This window comes from Pelobates fuscus, chromosome 10 (genome assembly GCF_036172605.1).
Source record: "Pelobates fuscus isolate aPelFus1 chromosome 10, aPelFus1.pri, whole genome shotgun sequence".
Lineage (NCBI taxonomy): Eukaryota > Metazoa > Chordata > Amphibia > Anura > Pelobatidae > Pelobates > Pelobates fuscus.
In genome coordinates, this window is record NC_086326.1 from 119,478,325 (window position 1) to 119,502,211 (window position 23,887).

The 23,887-nt window shown below is 42.1% G+C and overlaps 1 protein-coding gene across 1 annotated transcript in view; it reads right to left on the reverse strand.

The window, feature by feature from the left end:
* Positions 1 to 483: 483 nt before the first annotated feature.
* Positions 484 to 23,887, reverse strand: part of LOC134574793 (collagen alpha-1(XXVII) chain-like) — a 53,218-nt gene continuing 29,814 nt past the window's right edge. The window contains exons 8-10 of the mRNA XM_063433865.1: positions 21,489 to 21,605; positions 8,700 to 8,780; positions 484 to 898 (exon numbers count right to left, since the gene is read on the reverse strand). Of these exons, the coding sequence (XP_063289935.1) occupies positions 516 to 898; positions 8,700 to 8,780; positions 21,489 to 21,605 (581 nt within the window). The 3' untranslated portion in view covers positions 484 to 515. The remainder of the gene's footprint in view (positions 899 to 8,699; positions 8,781 to 21,488; positions 21,606 to 23,887) is intronic.

Here is a 23,887-nt window from a genome sequence, read left to right on the forward strand (position 1 = left end):
TACTATTGATACATTTTAAAAATATATATTTTGAAACAGCAATGTCATATTTGTACTTATAGCCCTATACCTTGCAAAAAAATAAAAAATAAAAGCCTGTAGACACTGGGTGTTTTTAAACTTAGGACAACACATATGGAATCTATTTAGCAGTTTTTTTCTCATTAGCTTTTGTAGATAAGTAAAATATTTTTCAAGTAAAAGTAAAAAAAAAAAAACATGTTTTATTTTAATTTTGCACCATATTTTATTGTTTTAAAAGTAAATTAGATGACATGATACAAATAATGGTATGTAAAGAAAGTCCTTCTTGACCTGAAAAAAAAACCCAATATATAATTTGTATGGGAACAGTAAATGAGAGAGAAGAAGATTACAGCTAAACACAAACACCACAAAAGTGTTAAAACTGCTCTGGTCCTTAACGTACAACATGGCCAAAACAGTCCGGTCCTCAAAGAGTTAATTGACATATTAAAGAGCTCAGATATGATCTTTTACTATAAAATACACATTTAATATTCACATACAACTCTATTTTTGTTTGCACAGTTAATGTCAATCCATCCATTGTGAGTTGCTCTTATTTCAACACAATTTTCTTTTCTTTTGCCATTGGGCTCTTCCGGACCCCAATAACTATAATTTATTTGTTTCCCATTGAGATACACAAATACACCTTCTTCTTTAATATCATTAATGCCTAAAAAAATATACTTTTTCAATTCTTTTGCATATTGTATGATAATATTATATTCATCTCTATTCATTGGTGTGGGTAAAGTTCCACCAAGAACTTCACAAACAGCTCGACTTGTGGAATAATCTTCATCGAAATCTGTTGGTATGTACACTTTGTCTCCAAGTACCTTCACTCCTTTTACAGAAGACTGGACAGCTAAAAATTGAAGAGTAATTGGATTAAAACGTTTCACACAGTTTTACATAAATGAACTTTATCATCTTACATTCTAGAGAAATCACCTTTCAAAAATGATTGAGATACCAGGAATTCCCATTTATAGAAATTCTATCAGAGAGCTATAAAGTAACCTATGTAAAATCTGATTATATATGTTTGTTATTCTTGCTGCTATACATGGCAAATATATAGGTGCAAATGGCCCTTTACAATTTTCACCTTGTAGGGTGAATTAGTGAACAGCCTTGTCTAGCTACAATGGGGCAAGCCTTAGGCGTTTAGGCACCGTGTGACAAAAAATGTACAGCATGCCTCCATGGCCACCATTCCTCGTTCAAAACTTTCCACCGTGTAAAAATTGCTAAGTGTCTATTACATAGGTATTATGCCAGGGGTAGGCAACCTTTTAGCAGCACTGTGCCGATATAGGATTGTGATGTCCCGTAGCGTGCCGGTCCTATTTTTTTTAAATTGAGCTGTGTATGCTGCCGTATTCTGCTTGTTATTTTTACTGTAATTGCTTTGTATCGTTGTTTTTATGCGTATATGCAGGGTCGTCTTTAATAGTGACTGGACCTTGGGCAAAGCATTTTCTTGGGGCCCCCTGGACCCCGTCCCCCCTCCCCAGGCATGCAATCACGTCCTCCACCTCAACGCAGTGGCAGACCTAAAGTAGAGAGGTGCAAGAATTTTTGGGGGTCTCCCTGTTGCACGGGTGGTTAAAAGGTAGATCCCCATCTGTCGTGCAACTCCAGAATGCATTGACAGTTGGGGCTCTACCATTTACCCATGTTTGCAGGTCTGTATTTAGCACTAAGCTGTTTGTGTGTTTGAACGTAAACAGGTTTTTGTATGGAATATGTTTGTATGTAGTGTTGGTGTGATTGCAAGCATGTGCTTGTGTAGTGTTGGTTTTTGAATGCAGGGGTGTATTTACATATAATTTTGGTGTGTAACACAAACATGTGTTTGTACGTAGTGTTGAAATTTGAATGCAGGGGTGTATTTGTGTGTAGTGTTAGTGTGTGAATGCTGAGATGTATGCACATATACACACACACACACACACACACACACACCGAAATGCGCGCGCACACACACACACACACACACACACACAGATATGCTGATATACAAAGACATACTGACACACAAACATACTGACACACACAGATGACACACACACACACACACACACACACTGACAGACATTCTGACACAGACATACACTTTAAAACCCACCCTCCAGTTGGTGGCTGAAAGGCGTTGGGAGTTGGGGTCTAGCGCTCTCGGCCAGCCCCCCCCTCCAATCTGCCTACTCTTCTTTCCCACATGCTCCTCTTGTGGGACAAAGTGATGCGCGGCCGTCACTTCCTCCCAGCCTGCTGCCGAAAAGCAAGGGGCCCGCTCGCGCTGTTAAAGCGCCTCAGCGTGCGTCCGTGCCCCTGCTGACAGAAGCCCACCGGGTGGTCCTTTGTGCATGGGCCACCCGGTGGGCCTCCTTAGTGTGCGGATTACCGGCCAGAGGGTTAGAAATAGTTGAGGCCAGCAGGGCTCACGGTGCAGCTGGCCAGTTTGCCCCGCAATAAGACGGTCCTGCGTATATGAGCTATTATATTGTATATGTTCATGAGTAGTTTATGGTATTGTGTATGATACATATGAATGTGGGCTGTGTATGGGGGCTGCTTGTGGAATTGTGTGTGTGTGGATGGATATGTCACAGTGTGTGTTTGGTCGTGTGTGGGGGCTGTTTGGGGGTTGTGTGCATGTATGTGGATTGTTAGTGGTTCATTTGTGTGGATTGTGTGTATGTTTGTGTGTGGGCTGTCCGTATTATTTCTATCGGGGGGGGGGGGGGGTTATTCTGCATTTCTTTGTATATCTAGCAGTGTGGGTGACTTCCAGTGGGGACTAGGCCGGCCAGGTACATGTCAAGGATAGGAACTGCAACAGCAACTGCAAGCTGCTCTACTACAGTGTGGATTCCTATTCACAAGTGTTGGGAGTAAGTGATCTGGAATCACTACCTCTACATGCTGCAATGCATAAATTTAGGATTGACCTTCACCTTTTCGGATTAGCAGATATCTGAAGTTTTACTGGGACTCCTGATAGGCCAGAGCCTGTTTGGCTCTAGCAGCCTTGAGTGCCGTGCAAAGACACCTCGAGTGCCATGCATGGCACTAGTGCCGTAGGTTGCCTACCCCTATATTATGCATTAATGTAATTTCTAGGCATATTATGCATTTCCACATTGTATATTAATGCAATTGTAATTATAGGCATAATAACACATCCACACACATACACACAAAATATATAACATAACATACAAAATACACAATCCAGCACACTCGCTCATTCACTAAACAGTGATTTCAAGTCTCACAAAATGTAATAGTTTAATTTAAAAACACCTCACCAAGGCAAAAATAGGGGTTAAGTTGCAGCCTGCCACAATGTGAATGAGGTACATTGATGTTGTGGCAGGCTTATGCAATGTATAATCATATACTGTAACTAAACCCCCAATATTTTATGCCTGGGTGAGGTGTTTTTTAAATTAAACTATTACAATCTCTACCCTATTTAGCCTTGACTTGCAGAGAGTCCCAGTAAGGAAGTATTTCCCATGTAAGTAGATTAATCTCATAAGAGCAAGCATTAGGCTGCTTGAGTAGGACCTGCCAAGAATGGGGTACATTGACGGTGTGGCAGGCTTATGCAATATATGATCATATAATGTAACTAAACCCCTATTATTTTTTGCCTAGGTGAGGTGTTTTTAAATAAAACTATTACATTCTGTGAGACTTAAAATTACTGTTTAGTAAAGAAGTAAGTGGTGACAATAGAGTGTGGGGTATGGATGTAGTGTAGGGCTTTAAATTAGGGTGTATTCACAGGCGTGACTTGATAAAATAAATGTGCAAGATAAGAAATAATTTACAAGAAATGTATCCCCGAAATATGACTTTTATTAACTTATATTAAGCTCCCAAAACAAATTGAAATTACGTAATAAAATCCACATGGCATCACCCACCTAGGATTGAATTGTACTTTGTATTATATGTTTGTCGTCTTGTCGTTTTTATATTTTGTATGTTTTTGACACTCACAAAATATAAGAACAATATGAAAAAAATAAGTATATTAGGGTGTAGGTTATGTAGTGTGTTTATGGAACATAGTATGGTGTGGGATACTGATGTAGTGTATATGGGAAACATACTGTGGGGAAGGATAGGGATGTATTGTGTATAGGGAACATAGTGCTGGGTAGGATAGGGATGTAGTGTATAACATAGGGCTTTAAAGAAGGGTGTAGGAAAGAAATTTCATGTTTTGATTTTTTTATTTATAAATTTGTACTTCTTCAAATAAATTAAAATTGCATACCTTTGTCCATGAAGATGGGGATACTGATCCCCTGGCGGTCTAGTGCCTGAGGATCAGGTCTAGTGCCTGCATTTAAGTTTTGCACCAGATGCTGCACTAATAGTATCAGAGCATTGCCGTGGTAATCTATAGCAATGCTCTGAATGTCGAGAATGCACAAGAAGTGCTCAGTATCTGCACCTGGGGAATGTGCATAACTGAAGCGCTCTCTGCCCAATCCTCTCCGGCAGGCAGAGGGCTGGTGAGGGAGATCATCAATCTTCCCTCCGGACAATAAAAAGAAAAAGCTCTAAGGTTGGCAAAGGCAGTACCTGTTACAAGGCCTGGTACAGCACAAGGTCTTACATGGGGACCTGTGGTGCTTAGTGGTCTAGTTTATGAGATGAATATATCTCCCCTAACCAGACTGCATTGCCAAGGGTTTTTAAACTGAGTGCTTTATCAGATCAAAGCCTGCACAGCTCCCTCACAGATATACATATTTCTTTCTCTTTGCATTACCACGTAGCATGGCCTTAGTAGATCATTTATTGTGCTCTACAGGTATTTTAGGGCTCAGATATGGGGTAGTCGGTGGAGGGGGCAGGGATATTGTATTTCAACACATCACTGCCTTCCGACTTTAACACTGCGCTGCCGCACCAGATGTCTTGTTGTCCTGCAGTGAAAAAGGAGCAGCATCACAAATGATCTCATAAGTTTCCATTTAATATTATTGACTGGTTATTGTGGAGTGAAGAAGTTGGGAACATGTGTATGTAGGTGAATTCACTCACTGTAAACAGCAAAGGTGGTATAATCCTTACCAGGATATGACTGGGTGATGCATTATATGATATAACCACGAAAAGTAAAGCAACGTAGTGAAGAGCCTATAACATGAAAATATACTATAATTCCCAAGATGCTCACAAGTTAGAGACTGATGTTCCTCCACATGCTATCAAAAGTATTTCCAGTCTCTGACTTCAGAGCATCTTGGGCATTGTAGTATATTTGTTTACTACATTTTTCTGGCTATACTGGGATGTGCCTCACCTAGTATGTTGGACACCATATCTTTGGTTGGGATTATCCCACCTCTGCTGTTGCAGTTTATAATTTTTCTACTGAATGTTCTCTGAGGATCAGATGATCAATGTAATGATCAAACTTATTACACGAAGACTTGGTCTCTTTTATTATTTGATATATATTGCATATTGTGGGGATTGTCGGTTTAGACAATTGTATTAGATGAAACCTGTTTGGAATATTGGTTATTCTGTCTTTGGCCTTAGAGGGTTTTCAGTGATTGCTGCTGGGTCACCGTACTACTGAGTTTTGGCACAGATCCTCCTTATATACTTATTTGCTTAGTTGATCGTATTACTAATAACTAGTAGACATGTGCATTTGCTATTGGCCAAATAGAATTTCATCAGAATTCGTCAGAATTTAAGAATTTGGAACCCTCCTAATTCAGCAGCTTCTGAAATTACAGAAAACAAATGTGAACGAACTGAGATGAAAATGTTTGATAAATTTGCATTTATAAAGATAGCAAATTAGGGACTACTGTTAATCAACTGAAACAGCAAAATCAAGAAAAGGGCATTTTTTTCATAGGGTTCACCTAAGAGCTGTTTAGTATATAGTTCCCTAATTTTGTATCCTTACACGGCAAATTTGCTGCACTGCAGTATGAAAAAACAAGCTTTCAACTTTTTTTTCCCCTTCAGAAAATGGGGATAACATGGAAAAAAACGAATCCAGAATGCTTATTGCTATACCCTCAAAACTCACCTGTTCAACAGCAAGAGAGAAATATTGTAAGATTTTTTAAATCCTGTTTGGATGAAGCTTTAAAAGACATAACAAAAATATATATAAATGGGTGGAGTTAAACTGTCGACCTGACAGTCTTCCCGGAGCTCTGTAAAAGATCTACCTAAAAACTGTACCAAAGGGGAGAAAAACGCATAAAACCACAAAGATCAGGCACTCGCCCACCTGGGTACACTGTCATGGGCAGAAAAAATAAAAAACCTAGATCAGATAAGGGTTTGCCAGCCCGGGACATCTGTGAACTGTTCCGCAGCTCCCAGAGGGCCGCATGGAACAGCATGGCGCACCTTGATGGGGGCTCCTCGTGCTCCTCGGAGAATCTCCTGGAACTTGCATAGAGGAATGCTCCCGGTATGCCAACGGAATCCCAGCTTCCTCCGACAGAGGATAGAGAACCAGTCACTGCATCGCTGATGAAGATGCTGACGGAGCTCCGATCTAATATAGTGGGTGATATGGCCCAATTCCAGAGAGCAGTTTACGGCGCAAATGCAAAGCTCACCCTCCTGGAGGCCTCCCACAGTGAACATAACACCAGGCTCTCCAAGGTGGAGCTTCGCTGGCACCAGAAAGCTACCGTGGACAGAGTTGATGCCCTCGAAGACCAGCGGCAGCGATATAACCTCAAGGTTAAAGGGATGCCTGAGGCCCTGGGCCACACGGACTTACCTCATTTTGTCAGAAGATTCCTGGCTGCTACATTGCCGCCTAAATAGGCAAGGGCAGTGAAGCTAGACGGCATATTACGCCTTCCTAAACTGGCCCATTTTTTATTTATTTTGTAATATTTGCCGTTCAGTTTTTTTTTTTTTGGTGTCTTTTTGGGGGGGGGGGGGGGGGTCTAGGGGGTTGTTACATTTACCCCGTGCATGGGGGGCATGGGTGTCCTTAGGAGGCCTCGCAGAAAACAACCCGGGATGTTTTCTTGCAATAACCAACAACGGGCTCTCCTAAATCACAGTCAAAAAGCGGTGTGCGTGTGTAAAATTGAGGATTGAACAGTTACCTCCACACACGTTCTTCAACTACTGTGGGGTGTAAACTTTTCAAATATATGCATGCTCATGGCAAGAAAATACATTGGGATATCTGATAAGGCCCTCAAAAGGAAGATAGACAAACAAGATATGTAAAATTTGAAAAACGCATATCAGACATTTTGCTTTGCACCCCCCCAGTGAACCCAACAAACGTATGCATGAGTGTTATCGCTGTACTCGGGAGATGATGCCAAGTACATATTGGGGTGTCCTTTGGCAGTAACACCTAACAGGAGCTTAGAATCTATGCACAAAGTAGAATGTGTGAGTGAAAAATAACACCACAAAAACGTTTGACAGAGACTGGTGGTAGAATTAGTGCATGTAAAGTGTTGAAATGCCACCATGTGAAATGCCCTAGGGTGTGTACTTTTCAAAAACATACAGTTTGACGGAGGTGAATTACATTGGCCGGCTTCAGACATGTTCCAACTGGGACATGGGTGCACGATGGCCAGTTGTGTTTTTTTTGTTTGTTTTTTTATCATATTTTACTTTTTTTTATTCTAGTAAATTATATGATATGATGAAAATAATGGTATGTTTAGAATGAACATTTAATAGCGAGAAAAATGGTATATAATATGTATGGGTACAGTAAATGTGTCAGAGGCAAATTACATCTAAACACAACCACTGCAGAAATGTAAAAAGAGCCCTGGTCCTTAATGGTAATAAAATTGAAAAATGGCCTGGTCACTAAGGGGTTAAATAGGTAATGCCACATAAAAAGTACCATGTTAAGGAGTCATGAAGTAAACAGTGCCCTAATTTGGCATCCTTGGTAGGGGATCCCCACATCAAGGTACAAATGAGTGAACGTCTACTAAACGGTGCCCTAAATTGGCATCCAAGCTAAGGATGCCCACATCAAGGTACTAAATTAGGGAACCTATCTACTAAACAGTGCCCTATTGGAAATAATGAAAATTTCTGGTCATTTGAATTTATATTTAAAGAATTTTAAAGAAAAACTAAATTTGGAATTACTGAAATTAAGCCAAACTATATTTTTCTTATAAGGGAAAGGTAGAGTAGTTTTCTTTTGCTAAGGGTAGAGATTGGCTACACATGGACTCACGTGGTAGGATTTTGTCTTAGTGTAATGTCAAGACTACAAGAAGTAATGTTAAATAATCCTGGAGTTCAAACTGTTTTAAAACAGATATTTCATATGTTGTATAACATGATCACATTCTCAAAGACCTTGTGGTCTATTACAATTGCAGATAGCAAAGTCTTAAGACATAAAATACATTCTGCTATGGAGGAGTCACCAATAAAGGAGTACAACTGGGTACACTAAACTTAACTGGATAAACTAGTGAAATGGTAGTCAGTAACAAATTAGTATTATATTAAACAATACAGCTTAGTGTTTGAGTTGGTGTTCTATAATCTCGTATTTGTCATTTTGATAATTTGGTTTCCCATTAACAGTCCCACTGCTTTGCCAAATGTCTTAAAAAAAAGCAATGTAATGTATAAATCTTGTTACAACTTACTTTTCCTTAGAAAAATCAGGCTTTTTTCCAAAACAGCTATTTTATTTTCTAGAAGCAATTGCTTTTCTGCCATTCTAGTATCTACAAAAAAAAATAAAAATAATGGATAACAGAAATGTTAATGAAATAAAAAACATTAATATGTACAGTACACACAGCATTTATCAAAATAGAAAAACTATATATATTTTTTTTACATATTCTTTGTTCAAGTACAGACATGTGGAAGGCAGACAATTGGTTTGTACATTTTACATCTAGTGTTATGTTCTCTTGTTGGATGAGATCTGTGATATATAGCTTGCCACAACCAATTTTTTTTTTTTTTAACTTTTATCTAAAATTCTAATATGCTATGAAAACCCATCTAATTTTATTTAGTATACATTTTTTTAAATAAAATTAGCTAAACACAATTACTAATACATTGTGGAGATGAGACAGTCAGCTGTTGCCCCTATCCATTATTTACTAACATTAGGCTGCCCCCTATTTTTACAACTATACTAACAGGGTTAATTATTAAAATGAGAATTCAAGATCAATTCAAAGATCATTTCAAATCCAAGTCCAAAGCACTGCTGACTATGAAATGTTTCCAGTTTTGCTATTTTGGCCTTAAATTGGAAATTCCGTTTGAATTCTCACTTTAGTGAATAGCCCTGTAAGTTTAAGCGTCATGATATTTTTAATTCAGAATAGTCCACGGGTAAAATTAAGAAAGTATTCCTACGTGTGCCTTTTAAATCTTTTATGCAGCAAATCTAAATTATGATACAGAATGAAATAAAAAGGAAAAGAACAGAGGACATTACGTCTGGTAAAACGTGTATTCGGAGTGACGTGATCCTTTTTATACTTAAGATAATTGATATAATAAAGATGACTAAAATATGTCAGCATAACAAGCAAACGATGAACAAGCAGAAGATAAGTATGTGCTTAGAGTGAACCATTTGTGAGTAGTAAATAATATATCTCCCGGTAGCGGGGCCAGACCGCCATGCTGAGCGGACGCACAGTGGAGTAGCTCCGGAAAACTCCTCCAGTTTTCGGCCCTAAACACCGGCTAAATACTCACTAACCGACCAATAACAGCACCCCAGTGCAAGAGGCAACCCTGGTCCCGGGGAGAGGCTTGAGGTTCTAGTCCCTCGGGGAGGCGATCTTAGCTGTAAGCGATGAAGACCGCTCGGGCAGTGAGCGGGGTGGACGGCCGCTGCCTAGCTATCCTGCCCACCAGCGGTAAGGCAAAACCGCAAAGCTAGGTTGGTCTGGCCCTGTTCTTCCCCCCCCTCTGGGCCAGTGGGGGTGATCCCGGTCCCCATCCTATGACCCATCGGAGTGCCGCGGCGCCGGCGAGAACCCGCTCCCAAAATGGCGGCAACCGCATGGCAACTAAGGCGCGAGAGATGCCTGTGCTGCCTCCTATTCCAGTGTATTCAGTTTGTCTAGCACTGCTCTATCCTCTGTGTAAAATAGCCTGTGATGTCTACTTTATATAAATATGTACTTTTGCGTTGCAATTTTGTTTTCTGTGATGGCTACTAAACTTACAAGACAAAAACAACAACTTCTAAAATTGTTTCACATTACAAAAAAAAAAAATTAGTCCTTGTATTGAGTGACCTTTAACTTTCAAAATAAGCTGAAATCCTATACATATTATGTACTCTATAAATCAAGACACATAAATAAATTAGTTTGAATTGTTTTTCCTAAGCTTATTATGCACACGTTTTTATTGCAAAAATGTTGGGGAAAAAAAATTGTTTCCATTTTTGAGGATACAAATTTTTTTTTACTAATAATGACAACTCTGTACTCTATTTTTAAGTGTTCTACCAAACAAGAATTTGCATCCAGACCAATTTCTTTGAGTTTGAACACTAGTCTATTGTGTGGAACTGCCTTGGCAAAATCCAAGTAGATCACATCCAATGCAACACCCTGATCTATACTTCTACTAACTTCTTCGTAGAATGCAATTAGGTTAGTTTGACATGACCCATGTTTCATAAAACCATGCTGATTTTTGCTGACAATGTTCTCAATAAATTCCTAAATATTATCCCTTAATAAACTTTCAAATACTCTCCCAGCCACAGAAGTTAATCTGACATGTCTATAATGTCCAGGCAAGGATTGTGAATCCTTTTTAAATATAGGACTTGTACTGTGGATCCCAATTTTTTTTTTCTATAATAGCATGGATCTCTTTTGTTTATTATCAAACTCAGGGCGTTGGGTAGATTTTATCTGTCTAATTAACTTTTTCGTTGCTGGAGTGGTGTTACACTATATCCAATTTGTTTTATTGGAGCACTCACATAACTATACACTGTGTGCAGAATTATTAGGCAAATGAGTATTTTAACCACATCATCCTCTTTATGCATATTGTCTTACTCCAAGCTGTATAGGCTCGAAAGCCTACTACCAATTAAGCATATTAGGTGATGTGCATCTCTGTAATGAGAAGGGGTGTGGTCTAATGACATCAACACCCTATATCAGGTGTGCATAATTATTAGGCAACTTCCTTTCCTTTGGCAAAATGGGTCAAAAGAAGGACTTGACAGGCTCAGAAAAGTCAAAAATAGTGAGATATCTTGCAGAGGGATGCAGCACTCTTAAAATTGCAAAGCTTCTGAAGCGTGATCATTGAACAATCAAGCGTTTCATTCAAAATAGTCAACAGGGTCGCAAGAAGCGTGTGGAAACACCAAGGCGCAAAATAACTGCCCATGAACTGAGAAAAGTCAAGCGTGCAGCTGCCAAGATGCCACTTGCCACCAGTTTGGCCATATTTCAGAGCTGCAACATCACTGGAGTGCCTGAAAGCACAAGGTGTGCAATACTCAGAGACATGGCCAAGGTAAGAAAGGCTGAAAGACGACCACCACTGAACAAGACACACAAGCTGAAACGTCAAGACTGGGCCAAGAAATATCTCAAGACTGATTTTTCTAAGGTTTTATGGACTGATGAAATGAGAGTGAGTCTTCATGGGCCAGATGGATGGATTGGTAAAGGGCAGAGAGCTCCAGTCCGACTCAGACGCCAGCAAGGTGGAGGTGGAGTACTGGTTTGGGCTGGTATCATCAAAGATGAGCTTGTGGGGCCTTTTCGGGTTGAGGATGGAGTCAAGCTCAACTCCCAGTTTCTGGAAGACACCTTCTTCAAGCAGTGGTACAGGAAGAAGACTGCATCCTTCAAGAAAAACATGATTTTCATGCAGGACAATGCTCCATCACACACGTCCAAGTACTCCACAGCGTGGCTGGCAAGAAAGGGTATAAAAGAAGAAAATCTAATGACATGGCCTCCTTGTTCACCTGATCTGAACCCCATTGAGAACCTGTGGTCCATCATCAAATGTTAGATTTACAAGGAGGGAAAACAGTACACCTCTCTGAACAGTGTCTGGGAGGCTGTGGTTGCTGCTGCACGCAATGTTGATGGTGAACAGATCAAAACACTGACAGAATTCATGGATGGCAGGCTTTTGAGTGTCCTTGCAAAGAAAGGTGGCTATATTGGTCACTGATTTGTTTTTGTTATGTTTTTGAATGTCAGAAATGTATATTTGTGAATGTTGAGATGTTATATTGGTTTCACTGGTAAAAATTAATAATTGAAATGGGTATATATTTGTTTTTTGTTAAGTTGCCTAATAATTATGCACAGTAATAGTCACCTGCACACACAGATATCCCCCTAAAATAGCTATAACTAAAAACAAACTAAAAACTACTTCCAAAAATATTCAGCTTTGATATTAATTTGTTTTTTGGGTTCATTGAGAACATGGTTGTTGTTCAATAAAAAAATTAATCCTCAAAAATACAACTTGCCTAATAATTCTGCACTCCCTGTATATCTTTATTGGATCTTACTAGTCACTCATACCTTGTGAACCAAACTATTTTATGGATAGTGACATTTGAAACTAGTTATATCAAATTCTTAATTTTCCTTTTAACTATTTTATCTTGTTTATCTATCATGTGAGTGGAATTCCCCTTTTGTTCTCTTATGTAATGTGTTTTACAGAATACACTGTTGTTTTTTGTCTTGCTCTTTAGGTACTGAATATAATTTATGTTGTGCTTGCATATATTCCATTGAGGGTTATTAAATCTATTTTTTGTTTGTTCACTGTAGATTTTTTATCATATCACATAAAAGTTTATATGTATGTTGTCAAGTTGGTATATATTTTTATGTACTTTTGACTTAATTACTAATGGCAGGCTCTTTTTTCGCAGTGCAGGAATCCAACCATGGAGAGGCACATATCTTGCAACATAAAACTTCAAATAGGGTTAGGAGTGGTATTGCAAGGGCAAACATGAACAGAAGACATTTAAAAGTTTTTTAAAATGCACAGGTAACCCTCACCCCCCTTTTTCTCTCTCTCTCTCTCTCTCTCTCTTTCTCCTCCTCTCCCATCCTTCTTTCCTTCTCTCTTTCTAACTCGTACCCGCCCCCTCCAAACCCCCCTTTCCCCCCTCAACCACCCCCCCCGGGCCACGATAAGAGGGGCTGACCCCCTCAGCACAACTCACCCACCGCAAAGGAACCACAAAGAGCTACTACCCCCCTCACCCCACAAAACTGCGCACACTACCAAGACCGAAACGAAGAACAAAAGCTAGCACAATTCATAACATTAAGGTCTAAAAAAAACAAACACTAGAACCTCAACCAACACAGGCTCAATCCCACGCCTTACAAAAGGAGATACTAGAGAAGCAAAGCCCAACACATTGGACCTAAAAACACGCGGAACAAGCAAATCTGTTCACCACATAAAACTTGAGTGGGAACGTGCCTATAAACGCACCACAGGCACACCAATAGGCTCAAAGAGTGTACCCACACTACAACAGGCTACTAGGCACATTTACAGCATGGGAACCTCCCTGCACCTGGCAAACCAAGACAGGCCCTCCCACCAATGGTGGTGCAGGCCCGATGTGAATACGCTATGTGGGGCACAACAGATATCCCCAATCACTGGGGAGATCCTGCAATAGATTGTGTAACTACAAGCTGCTGTACGTGAAACCAAATGTAACACTGCAAAATTGTGCATGTAATTGTTGATACCCCTTCTTTCTTCTGTACTCTCCCCACGCTTTCCAATGAGTTAAAAAAAAATAGAGAAAAAATATAAATAAAGAATTGATAAAAAACAAAAAAAGGTTTTAAAAAATGCATGGGGATGTAGATCAATGTCGGAAAGTTGGGGAGTCTGAAGTATCGAAGTTAGCAGAGGTTTACATAATCACATTAGACCCTAGAATCAGTTTAGGGCAGTTGCAAAGCTAGCATTACATGAACAAGGAGTCACAGCCCGAGATTGAATGCTTGTGAAGGAAAGCTATAATGCAGGATCAGCAGAGAAAGAAAGAACTGAAGGGAAAGACAGCCTCTGATTCATGCACACCAGAATAACCTGCTAGCATTTGGCACTTGCCATGCACATTTATTAGGTGGGCCTGTGTGTAAAAGTACAGGCAGAGTTTTTTTTGCCCTTCAGAGCTGGGCAGTCGAAAAAACCTGACTTACCAAGAATTGAGCCAAGATGGCGGCGAGGACAGCACAGAACAAGGCCCCACGTCTCCGGATGCAGATGAAAGCCTAACTCAGGTGGTTATTCAAAGAATGCTCAACGAGATGTTGGTGAAGCTTTTGGCATGCCTCGACACCACTGTGGGTGATCCCCGCAAGGAGCTGCAGAAAATTGGCACAAGGACCTCCACCATTGAGGACAAAATGGCAGAAATTGTCACCGCGCACAACGAACCTCGCAAGCAAAGTGGCATCATGGAACAGATGGAAATCCAAGATACCAAACTTGCAGACCTCGAGAACCACTCTCGACGGAACAACCTCTGCATACGGGGAATACCGAGTCAGTCACCCAAGACAGCCTTCAGGTCTATTAAAAAAACTGGAGCCGGACTTACCCCAAGATATACTCCTCTTGAACCATATCCACAGGACTGCAAGACTTAAGTTCCTGCCACCAGACACCTGCAGGGATGTCCTTCTCCGCATGCACTACCACGCTAAGGAAAGTGTGCTGCGGGCCTGCAGGACCCGGAATACCCTGCCAGAACAATATAAAGGAATAGCGGTATTTGCAGACATCTCAGCCTCCATGTTGAAACAGAACAACTGCAAGCCCACCATGTCAGCTACAAGTGGGGATACCCCATCAAACTGCTAATCAATAGAGAAGGCAAAGTCAAAGTCACACAGACTCCTGAAGAAGGTGCCCGCATACTACAGAACTGGGGCATAGAAATCCAAGGGCCCACCAAACAGCCACCCGGACCCAAGACAATCCACTTGGAGTGAAGGAAGGCTCAGCGACCTCAGTGACAGACACAAATGAACTTTACAGCATATATTATTGTAACAGATCGCCTGGCACCCCGACTGGGTACCTCCGTTAAAGGATGCTCCTAGCGTTTCCTGAGGACTCCAAGCACTCTGGCAGACACCACAACCACTGAATCAGAGAAGCATATGAATGCTCTCAAGCCTCTGAATGCTGTAGACAGTTGAATAGGAACCATACGAATAGGCTTGCACTCCTAGCAGTCAAACTGGAACAGCATACAATAAATCCTCCCCCAATAATGAGACGACACTTCACTTTGAGGGTTAAACAGGAACTCTGGACTGGCACATCCAGCCTGGCTTTTATTTCCATCTCACACATACAGGCCACACCCAGGGGGAGGCATAAAATAACCAATAGCATCACGGGTGCAACCCACACATCCCCTCCCCTTAGTGTGACACATAATCCCATTATTCATACAGTTTAAAATATACTTTTTACACAACTTTCATAACTCTAAAACCATACATCACATTCACATAATAATACATATCCACAATCAATCCATTCAGGGGAACAACATATTAAAAAATGGCATGAATCCGACCAGGGGTTCAAAAGTTACTAAAAGTATCTTTTGTCCCTTACTAGCTGCATGGCAAACCGGTTTAGACAGGTTTTACATAGGCCTCTATCCTGGAGACAAAGAGGAAAGTAATCCAATTATCCAGGGCTAGAAGCAGACTCCATTACCCACATGGTTACAGAAAGACAGTAAAAGACATAAAATACAGAAAGTTACTTTTTACCCATAACACAGAGACATTTCACATATCCCCAGATAGCTGGGATCTGAGCGCACAAAACTACCGAATAGCGCGCAGATCCTATTCACACAGTACAATTGCCATGGAGCTAAAGTCTTTCATTATATGAATAGGCTCCATGGTATAGCTATCTGGGTTAACACATTCACATAAAGTCTGGTCCATAGTCCAAAGGCAAGAGGCAGGCAGGCAGCCCCCTCCAAGGACACGTGGCGAGGTCGGTTTCGCCACAATTATGCCTGCTCACAACAAGGATAACACCTCACCCATCACTTTATACACCAACATGATAATATTGTTCAGAGCTCTCTGCTTCTGCTGAAGCACACTGAAATTCTGCAGATTAGCTAACCTACTTGTAGTACTAATATTCATATAATGATACACGCCAATATGTCACATTCTGACAGATGCCAAGCTGGTCATGCTTAGCTCCAAATTAGGCACACACACTATTACAGTGCTATTCAGGATGCCTCCTGACACAGTTAGCTGAAGGGTACCCTTGGTTATCTGTTAAACAAATGAAAAAAAGTCAAAAAAGAAAACAAAATAGAAAAACTGTTACATATTGTTAATAATAACAGAAAGGGAGCATACCGTGGATATCCAATTTGCTACTAAATTGACCACTGAGTGCTAGCTCAGGTGTATGTTGGCTCCTGTTTACACCTGTTTCAGGGGCCAACCTCCCTCTTAACACAAATGGTAACCTGACACGCTGGGGTGCCAGGAAACTTCAAACCAAAACGCTTGACTAAAGGCAGGTGCAAAAACACCCCCAGTGTGTTGGGAGACCCCCTACAAGCAGCTTATGTTAAAAACAGGGCACTGCTTTCTGACACCTGATTTGGGTTACCAGGAGACAAACTGTGGGAGTAGAGGGAGAAATACACCACTGTGTTTTTGAAATTGATGTTAGCTGTATGATGTACCATATACATGTATTCAAATGCTATTGAACTGCACACAGTCTATCACAAGACAGAGGGCACTCAGTGTAATTTGACTGGTTACCACCTCATACCACAACGATCATGGCTTACTGTAGTTGGGAGTCCAGTAGGGAGATTTATGCTCACTCTTGCAGATAAACAATCCAAGGTGAGAAGGTTAGAAACCACCAGGACTGTGAATCTGTGCACAGGGGCTGTGCAAGAAAGATGTTTCCAATACACGGTACAGACAAGGGCAAATCGAGAAGAGTAGTCAGACATGGTTCCAAAAGTCAGGGCAGGCAGCAAACAGGCAATAACGAATAATCCAAAAGCAGTGGTCACAAACCAAGTCAGTCTTAGGAAACAACAAACTGAAAAAGTTCCCAGGGCGAGGCAGTGCTTAAATACCCAGCTAATACTGATCTGCTTCAGATGGGCTTAGATAGGCAGGTGAGAGCCACTGGTGAAGTCCAGCCCCCTAGTGCTGCAGACACACCACTATGAACAGGACTGGAATAGCTTGAAATAAACAAAACTGCTGTGGCTCAAAGGTAGAATGAAGGCCCAGGACCACAAAGTTCTCAGGTTCAAATCCCCTGTTGGGCACTTCTGGGGTAATCACGTCTGGATGTCACTGTGAGAACTGTGACAGGACCCCCACTTTAAGAATGCCTTCTGGCAGTGAACAGGCTCTTCATTAGTAGTACAACTCATCGTCATTATCACTTAGATAGTCCTTGTAATCGAAGTCTCCAGAGCATGGGGCTCTATAGGTTTGTGGCTTTCAATGCCTTTTCGAACATTTCCAGATCTGTTATGCGGACTTTGGTACCATTGGATGCATTGGTACAATCCACAGGTAGATCTCCTTTGAACAGACAGGAGTGTCTTCAGGAGGACGTGCAGACTTCTTTGGAGCAGGAGATGGAGAGTTTCTCAGGGAGGTCAAGCATGGGCAGGAATGACGGCTTCTTTGAAGCTTTTTAGGCTGGCATGCAGCGTACACAGCACGAAGAACAGTAGTAGCCAGTCGGAGAGCTGGAGGCCTAGGAGGACGAATAGGGCAAAGTGTGATAAAATGCTCTTTTTCTCCACAGTAGAAACATAGGCCATGGCTTCTCCTCTGGTCTCTTTCTTCACATGTCACTTTGCAGTGGACGAGTCCTATTTCCATAGGTTCCTCAGGGTCAAGTGGAGCATAGGATACCTCTGGAGTTTTCCTAGGAACTGGATGATAAGAAGGCAACACGGGGATGTAGTGTTGGTGCTGGTTACCCCTGTTAGCAATCTGGGATCCTCGGGGACGTGGTGCAGGTTTTGGCACAGTGGTTTTACTTGAGGTCTTGCACTGTTAGTCCATAGCAGTCATGAAGGAATCCCAACTGTCAAGGACAGGACTCTTAGCCTGCAACATCTGGTGTGCCCATGTTCTGATCCGTCCAGACAGGAGGTTGATAGCTGCTCTGACCATTAATAAGTCGTTAGCATAAGTCTGAGGCTTCAAGGCAAACAACAATTCGCAGTCCACCTTAAAGTGCTGGAAGGATGTACGGCTACCATAAAATTCCTCAGGCATAATGACAAACGGCTCAGGATAAGCAGGTTCTGGGACTGGGTGTACTGTTCCTTTACGAAATTGAACTTCTCGCTGCAGCTCCGAAACCATCTGGGCCAGCTTACACATTTCTGTGAACTCCATGATGGTCAATTCATTCAGTCATGGCTTACCTTAGTGGGGAGTCAGGTAGGCAAAGATTTATGCTCAGCCTTGCAGATAAACACAATCCAAGGTGATAAGGTTAGAAACCACCAGGACTGTGAATCTGTGCACGGGGGCTGTGCAAGAAAGGTGTTTCCAATACACGGTACAGACAAGGGCAAAACCAAAAGAGTAGTCAGACATGGTTCCAAAAGTCAGGGCAGGCAGCAAACAGGCAATAACGAATAATCCAAAAGCAGGGGTCACAAGCCAAGTCAGTCTTAGGAAACAGGATACAGGAAACAACGTACTGACAAAGTTCCCACGGCGAGGCAGTGCTTAAATACCCAGCTAATACTGATCTGCTTCCTCTTTGGCAGCCGGCTGGGAGGAAGTCTCCTCCCACCAGAGATCAGAGCCGCATGGGAGGATGAAGGCAGGGAGGAGGGGAGTTCCAGAAGATAACTCCCAACTGCCTCAGCCTGCCACTGGACCCCAGGGAAACCACCCTCCATGTCAGTATGTCTGTTTGTGTTAGTGTGTGTGTTTGTTAGTATGTTAGAATGTGTGTCGGCGTGTCAGTCTGTCTGTGTGTGTCAATATGTCTGTCAGTGTATGTGTCTGTGTTTAAGTATTTCTGTTAGTATATGTCAGTAAGTCTGTATGTATGTGTGTGTGTGTCAATATGTCTTTCTGTGTGTGTATGTGTCAGTATGTCTGTGTAAGTATGTTTTGAATATCTCTACTTTAGTTCCCCCACTGCATTGGGGTGAAAAGTGTGATTGGGTGTAATTGGGGGGGCCAAGAAAATGCTTTGCCCAGGATCCTATTCATATTATTGACGACCCTGTACTTACCTATTCTGTCACCCCTTTCCCAGCACCCACGGTTATTGCCCTTCGCCAGCCATGAAGGCTACATTCTGTTCACTTCCTCTCCCATACCTGATATTCTGAGCCGAGTGGGCGGCTCACCTAATTTAAAACACACGGGAAAAAAGTGGGTGTGGGAGACTGGGTTACTCACACAGCAACCCACACAGTGCAAGCAAGGGGTTACATACCAGACAGAAACAGGATAACACACTCTGCTTGTCAAAGCTGGGAGGAGTGTTCTCCGCATGCATATATTATCAGCAACATTCCTTCAATAACAAATCTGCCCACTGTAACCCTCCATGAAAATCTGCTCATTAAATTTTAGAGGAGTGAATATTCCAGTCAAGAGGCACATATTGGGCAGAGAGTTGAAATCCCTGGGAGCAGACGTGGTATGTCTGCAAGAAACACATTACAGGACCAATGATTACAAATAGAGTTGGCTTGCAGACTACCCATTCCAATACCATGCCACCTCTCCACCTAAGTCCAAGGGAGCTTCTATACTAATTAGCAAACACATTGCCTTTTCCTTACAACATCAAGAAACTGACCCGAATGGCAGATACGTGATAATCATAGAACTGTTCAATAACATCTTGTACACGATTGCAAACATGTATGCCCCAAATACAAAGCAAAAACAATTCTTGTACACTATCTTTAACAAATTGTCCCCAATCCACCAGGCCATTACCGTGATAGGTGGGGACTTTAATCAGATAATAAACCCAAAGCTAGACACGACCTTATCACGGCGCAGCGCAAGCTACCAACCTCTAAAGAGACAATGGTGAGGCCTCCAAAACCTTCTAAACACACATCATTATTATGACGTCTTGAAAATTACACATGCAAGCGAACAAACATACACACATTTTTCTGCAGTACATAAATCCTATTTTAGAATAGATGGGCTCCTCATGTGGGGCCCTGCCCTAGACCAAGTCGAAAAATTTGACATAGGACCGATCACATGGTCGGATCCCGCTCCAGTCACTCTAGTACTAAAAGACCAGTATGACTTCAAGCATAGGAGCCCATGGAGACTGAACACCTCCCTACTAACCGACACAGTGGAGGGTGCGGTCAATGAGTGTAGATAGCTGGGGGGTACACCGCCCCATTCAAATTGAAGGGGGCAGTGTACCCCGTGTACTCCGCCCCCTTCAAATTGAAATTGTTAACACTGCACTTACCCCTACCCCTCTTAATTTCTGTATCCCACAACACCCTTCTTTGATTCCTTTTTATAAGGAAAAAAAAGGAAATCAAAACAATAAAAATTGTCAAAAAATTGTCAAATTGGAGAAAAAAAAATACACTAATTCCATATTATGATGCTAGATTTTTTAAAGAAGAACATGGCTTAGCCGTAACATGAAAAACTTAATTTCCTAGAAAAATCGTTTTGGACTCTGTCACACTAAGCTTACCCTTCTGAACCTGCTGTATACATCTGTCTGTCTGTCTATATATCTATCTATCTATCTATCCAAGATCTAGCCAATCCTAGGGTCACAGACACCTGGATGCAAACATTTGGTCATCTTTATTAACTCCTCCAATTTACAAATGTCCAGTCCAGACATGCGAGTTTCTATAGCAACAACTCACCTTTCCATTAGAGACTGTAGTGGGTGATTGGAGTTGTGATGGGAGATAGGGGATGTAGAGGGGTAGAGTGCAGCTATGTGGGATAGGATGTGTAGTGGAAAGTTAGAGATGGTAGTGGGGGATAGGAGCTGAAGTGGGGTTAGAAGATGTAATGGGGGGGGGGGGTTAGCAGCAGTAATGCAGGGTTAGAGGATGTAATGCACCGCCTCAAGTATCAGCTCTGTATCGTCTGTCTGTCTATGATCTGCTGTACACTTTATCATGTAATTTCTAGACAACTATGTTATATTATATTTTATTATTTGATACCATTCACCTTTTTATTTATTTTTTTACATATTTATAATTTTAACATATTACATCAATCTTTACAAATAACCTTCAGATAACTGGCACCGTGATAATGAATGTATGTATTTAGTAATCTTTACTTACTCATAATATTGCAGCTTAAAATTGTGTTATTTACCTATGTCACCTTTCTCGCCCTTGGCCCCAGCACTCCCCTGGATTCCAGGATCCCCTGAAGCACCTTTAGCACCTTGTATTCCTGCAACTCCAGGTGATCCCTTTTCTCCCTTTATGCCTTATATGATATAAAAAGTATTAGAACAGTTCAACAACAAATCATGATTAGTATAATATAAAATTGAATATTTAGAAAAATACTATTTAATAATTTTACTATAATATATTGGGGTTATACCATTTAAATTAGGTTACTTATTGAGAAAACAAATTACATAAAATATAACATTTCATTTTAACAAACCATGTAGAAAAAAGTGATGCCCTGTTTCTGTCATTAGTGGACTGGTCTGAAACTGAGATGAGTGGTTCAGAGGTAAAGTGGAGTAAAGGTTGAAGAAACTTCTCTAGCTGAAAGCAGGGCCGGCGCTACCTGTAAGGCGGGCTAGGCAGGAGCGCCGGCCCCCCTCATGCTGCAGCTGCCCGAGCGCTCTGCAGAGAGCCTCAGGCGGCTGCAGCTTTGCCCGGGCTGGTGCGTCCATGAGGGCGCACCGCCCGGGCGCAGCATGAGGAGAGGGGCTGACAGGAGGGAAGCGCTCAGCGCTCCCTCCTGTCACTCCCTCACTGTAGCGTGGCCGAGCTCTGTATGGTCCGCCGGTACAGGGAGCATCTGTCTCCTGTACCCGGCCGGACTAACAGGAAGTGCACACTGAGTGTTCACTTCTTGTTAGTCCGGCCGGGTACAGGAAACAAAAGCTCCCTGTACCCGCGGACCATACAGAGCTCGGCCACGCTACAACACAGGTAGGGGAGGGAGAGGGAAGAAAGAAACAGGGAAGGGGAAGAAAGAAACAGGGAGGGAGGGAGGGGGGAAGAAAGAAACAGGGAGGGAGGGAGGGGTAAGAAAGAAACAGGGAGGGAGGGAGGGAGGGGGAAGAAATTAACAGGGAGGGAGGGAGGGAGGGGGAAGAAAGAAACAGGGAGGGAGGGGTAAGAAAGAAACAGGGAGGAGGGAGGGAGGGGGAAGAAACTAACAGGTAGGTGGGGGGAAAGAAACTAACAGGGAGAGGGGGAAGAAACTAACAGGGAGGGGGGAAAATAAACTAACAGGGAGGGGGGAAGAAACTAACAGGGAGGCGGGGAAGAAACTAACAGGGAGGTAGGGGAAGAAACTAACTGGGGGGACTAACAGGGAGGGGTGGAAGACATTGACAGGGTGGGGAATTGACGGGGAGAGAGAAATTGACAGGGAGGGGGGAGTGACAGGGCAGGGAGGGGGAATGAAAGTAACAAGGGAGGGGGGGAGAAGAGAGTGACAAGGGAGGGGGGAGAGATTGACATCCATCACACACACACAATCATACACAATGCACCCCTTACACACAAAGACAATGAACCCCTTGCACACAGAAAAACACACAATGCATTACACACACAATGCATTACACACACGCAATGCAACCCTTACACACAATGCATCCCTTACACACACAGAAACACACAATGCATTCCTTACACACACTCAATGCACCCCTTACACACACTCAAAGCACCCCTTACAGACTCACACACTTCATCCCTTACATACACAGAAACACACCTTGCAGCCCTTACACATACAAACACAGATTCACACAATGCATTCCTTACACACATATCAGGACGTCCCCTACACACTCCACCCCCTGTGAACAAACTCATTGGTGGAACATGAAGGTGGACCCTGGGACCCAGACCTTGAGCTGTGTAAAGGGCCCCCAAAAAATGGAGCTGCTTCCCGTTCTCCCAGAACATTGATTTTTGTGACCACAGTTACAAACAGCCTCCAGAGATCCTGTTCTACACCAGACCAGTGGAGCCAGACTGCAGCTAGAGCCCATCATCATCCTTATCTGCTTGTAAGTAGGCAATCTAGGATATTATTCGTGACACTAATCTCTAATTTACCTCACATTCAAGAAACACTATAGTCCCCAGAACCACTGCAGCTTAATGTAGTGGTTCTGGTGTCTATAGCCTGTCCCTGCAGGCCTTTTAATGTAAACACGGCGGCACTGCAGCACTAGCGCTAGTTAACATGGCAGGTCATATGGGTGGGGCATTGTGATGTCACGGGGGGGAGGGCGGCAAACGTTACTTTTGCCTAGGGCGGCAAAAATCCTTGCACCGGCCCTGGCTGAAAGGCATGACCAACAATGCAATGTGACTAAGTTTATAATAAGTTTATAAATATTAAAAATGTTTTGTTTAATTTTTGGTTTGTTTATTTGCTAAAAGTGTTTGCTTGCTGGTTTAAAATAATAATAAAAGTGACGCATGTCCCTTTAAGCAAAACTGTGTCCTTTTTTACTACAAAGGTGGAACAACTTGAGGATAAAGTGAGGCAGCATAATCTGATCG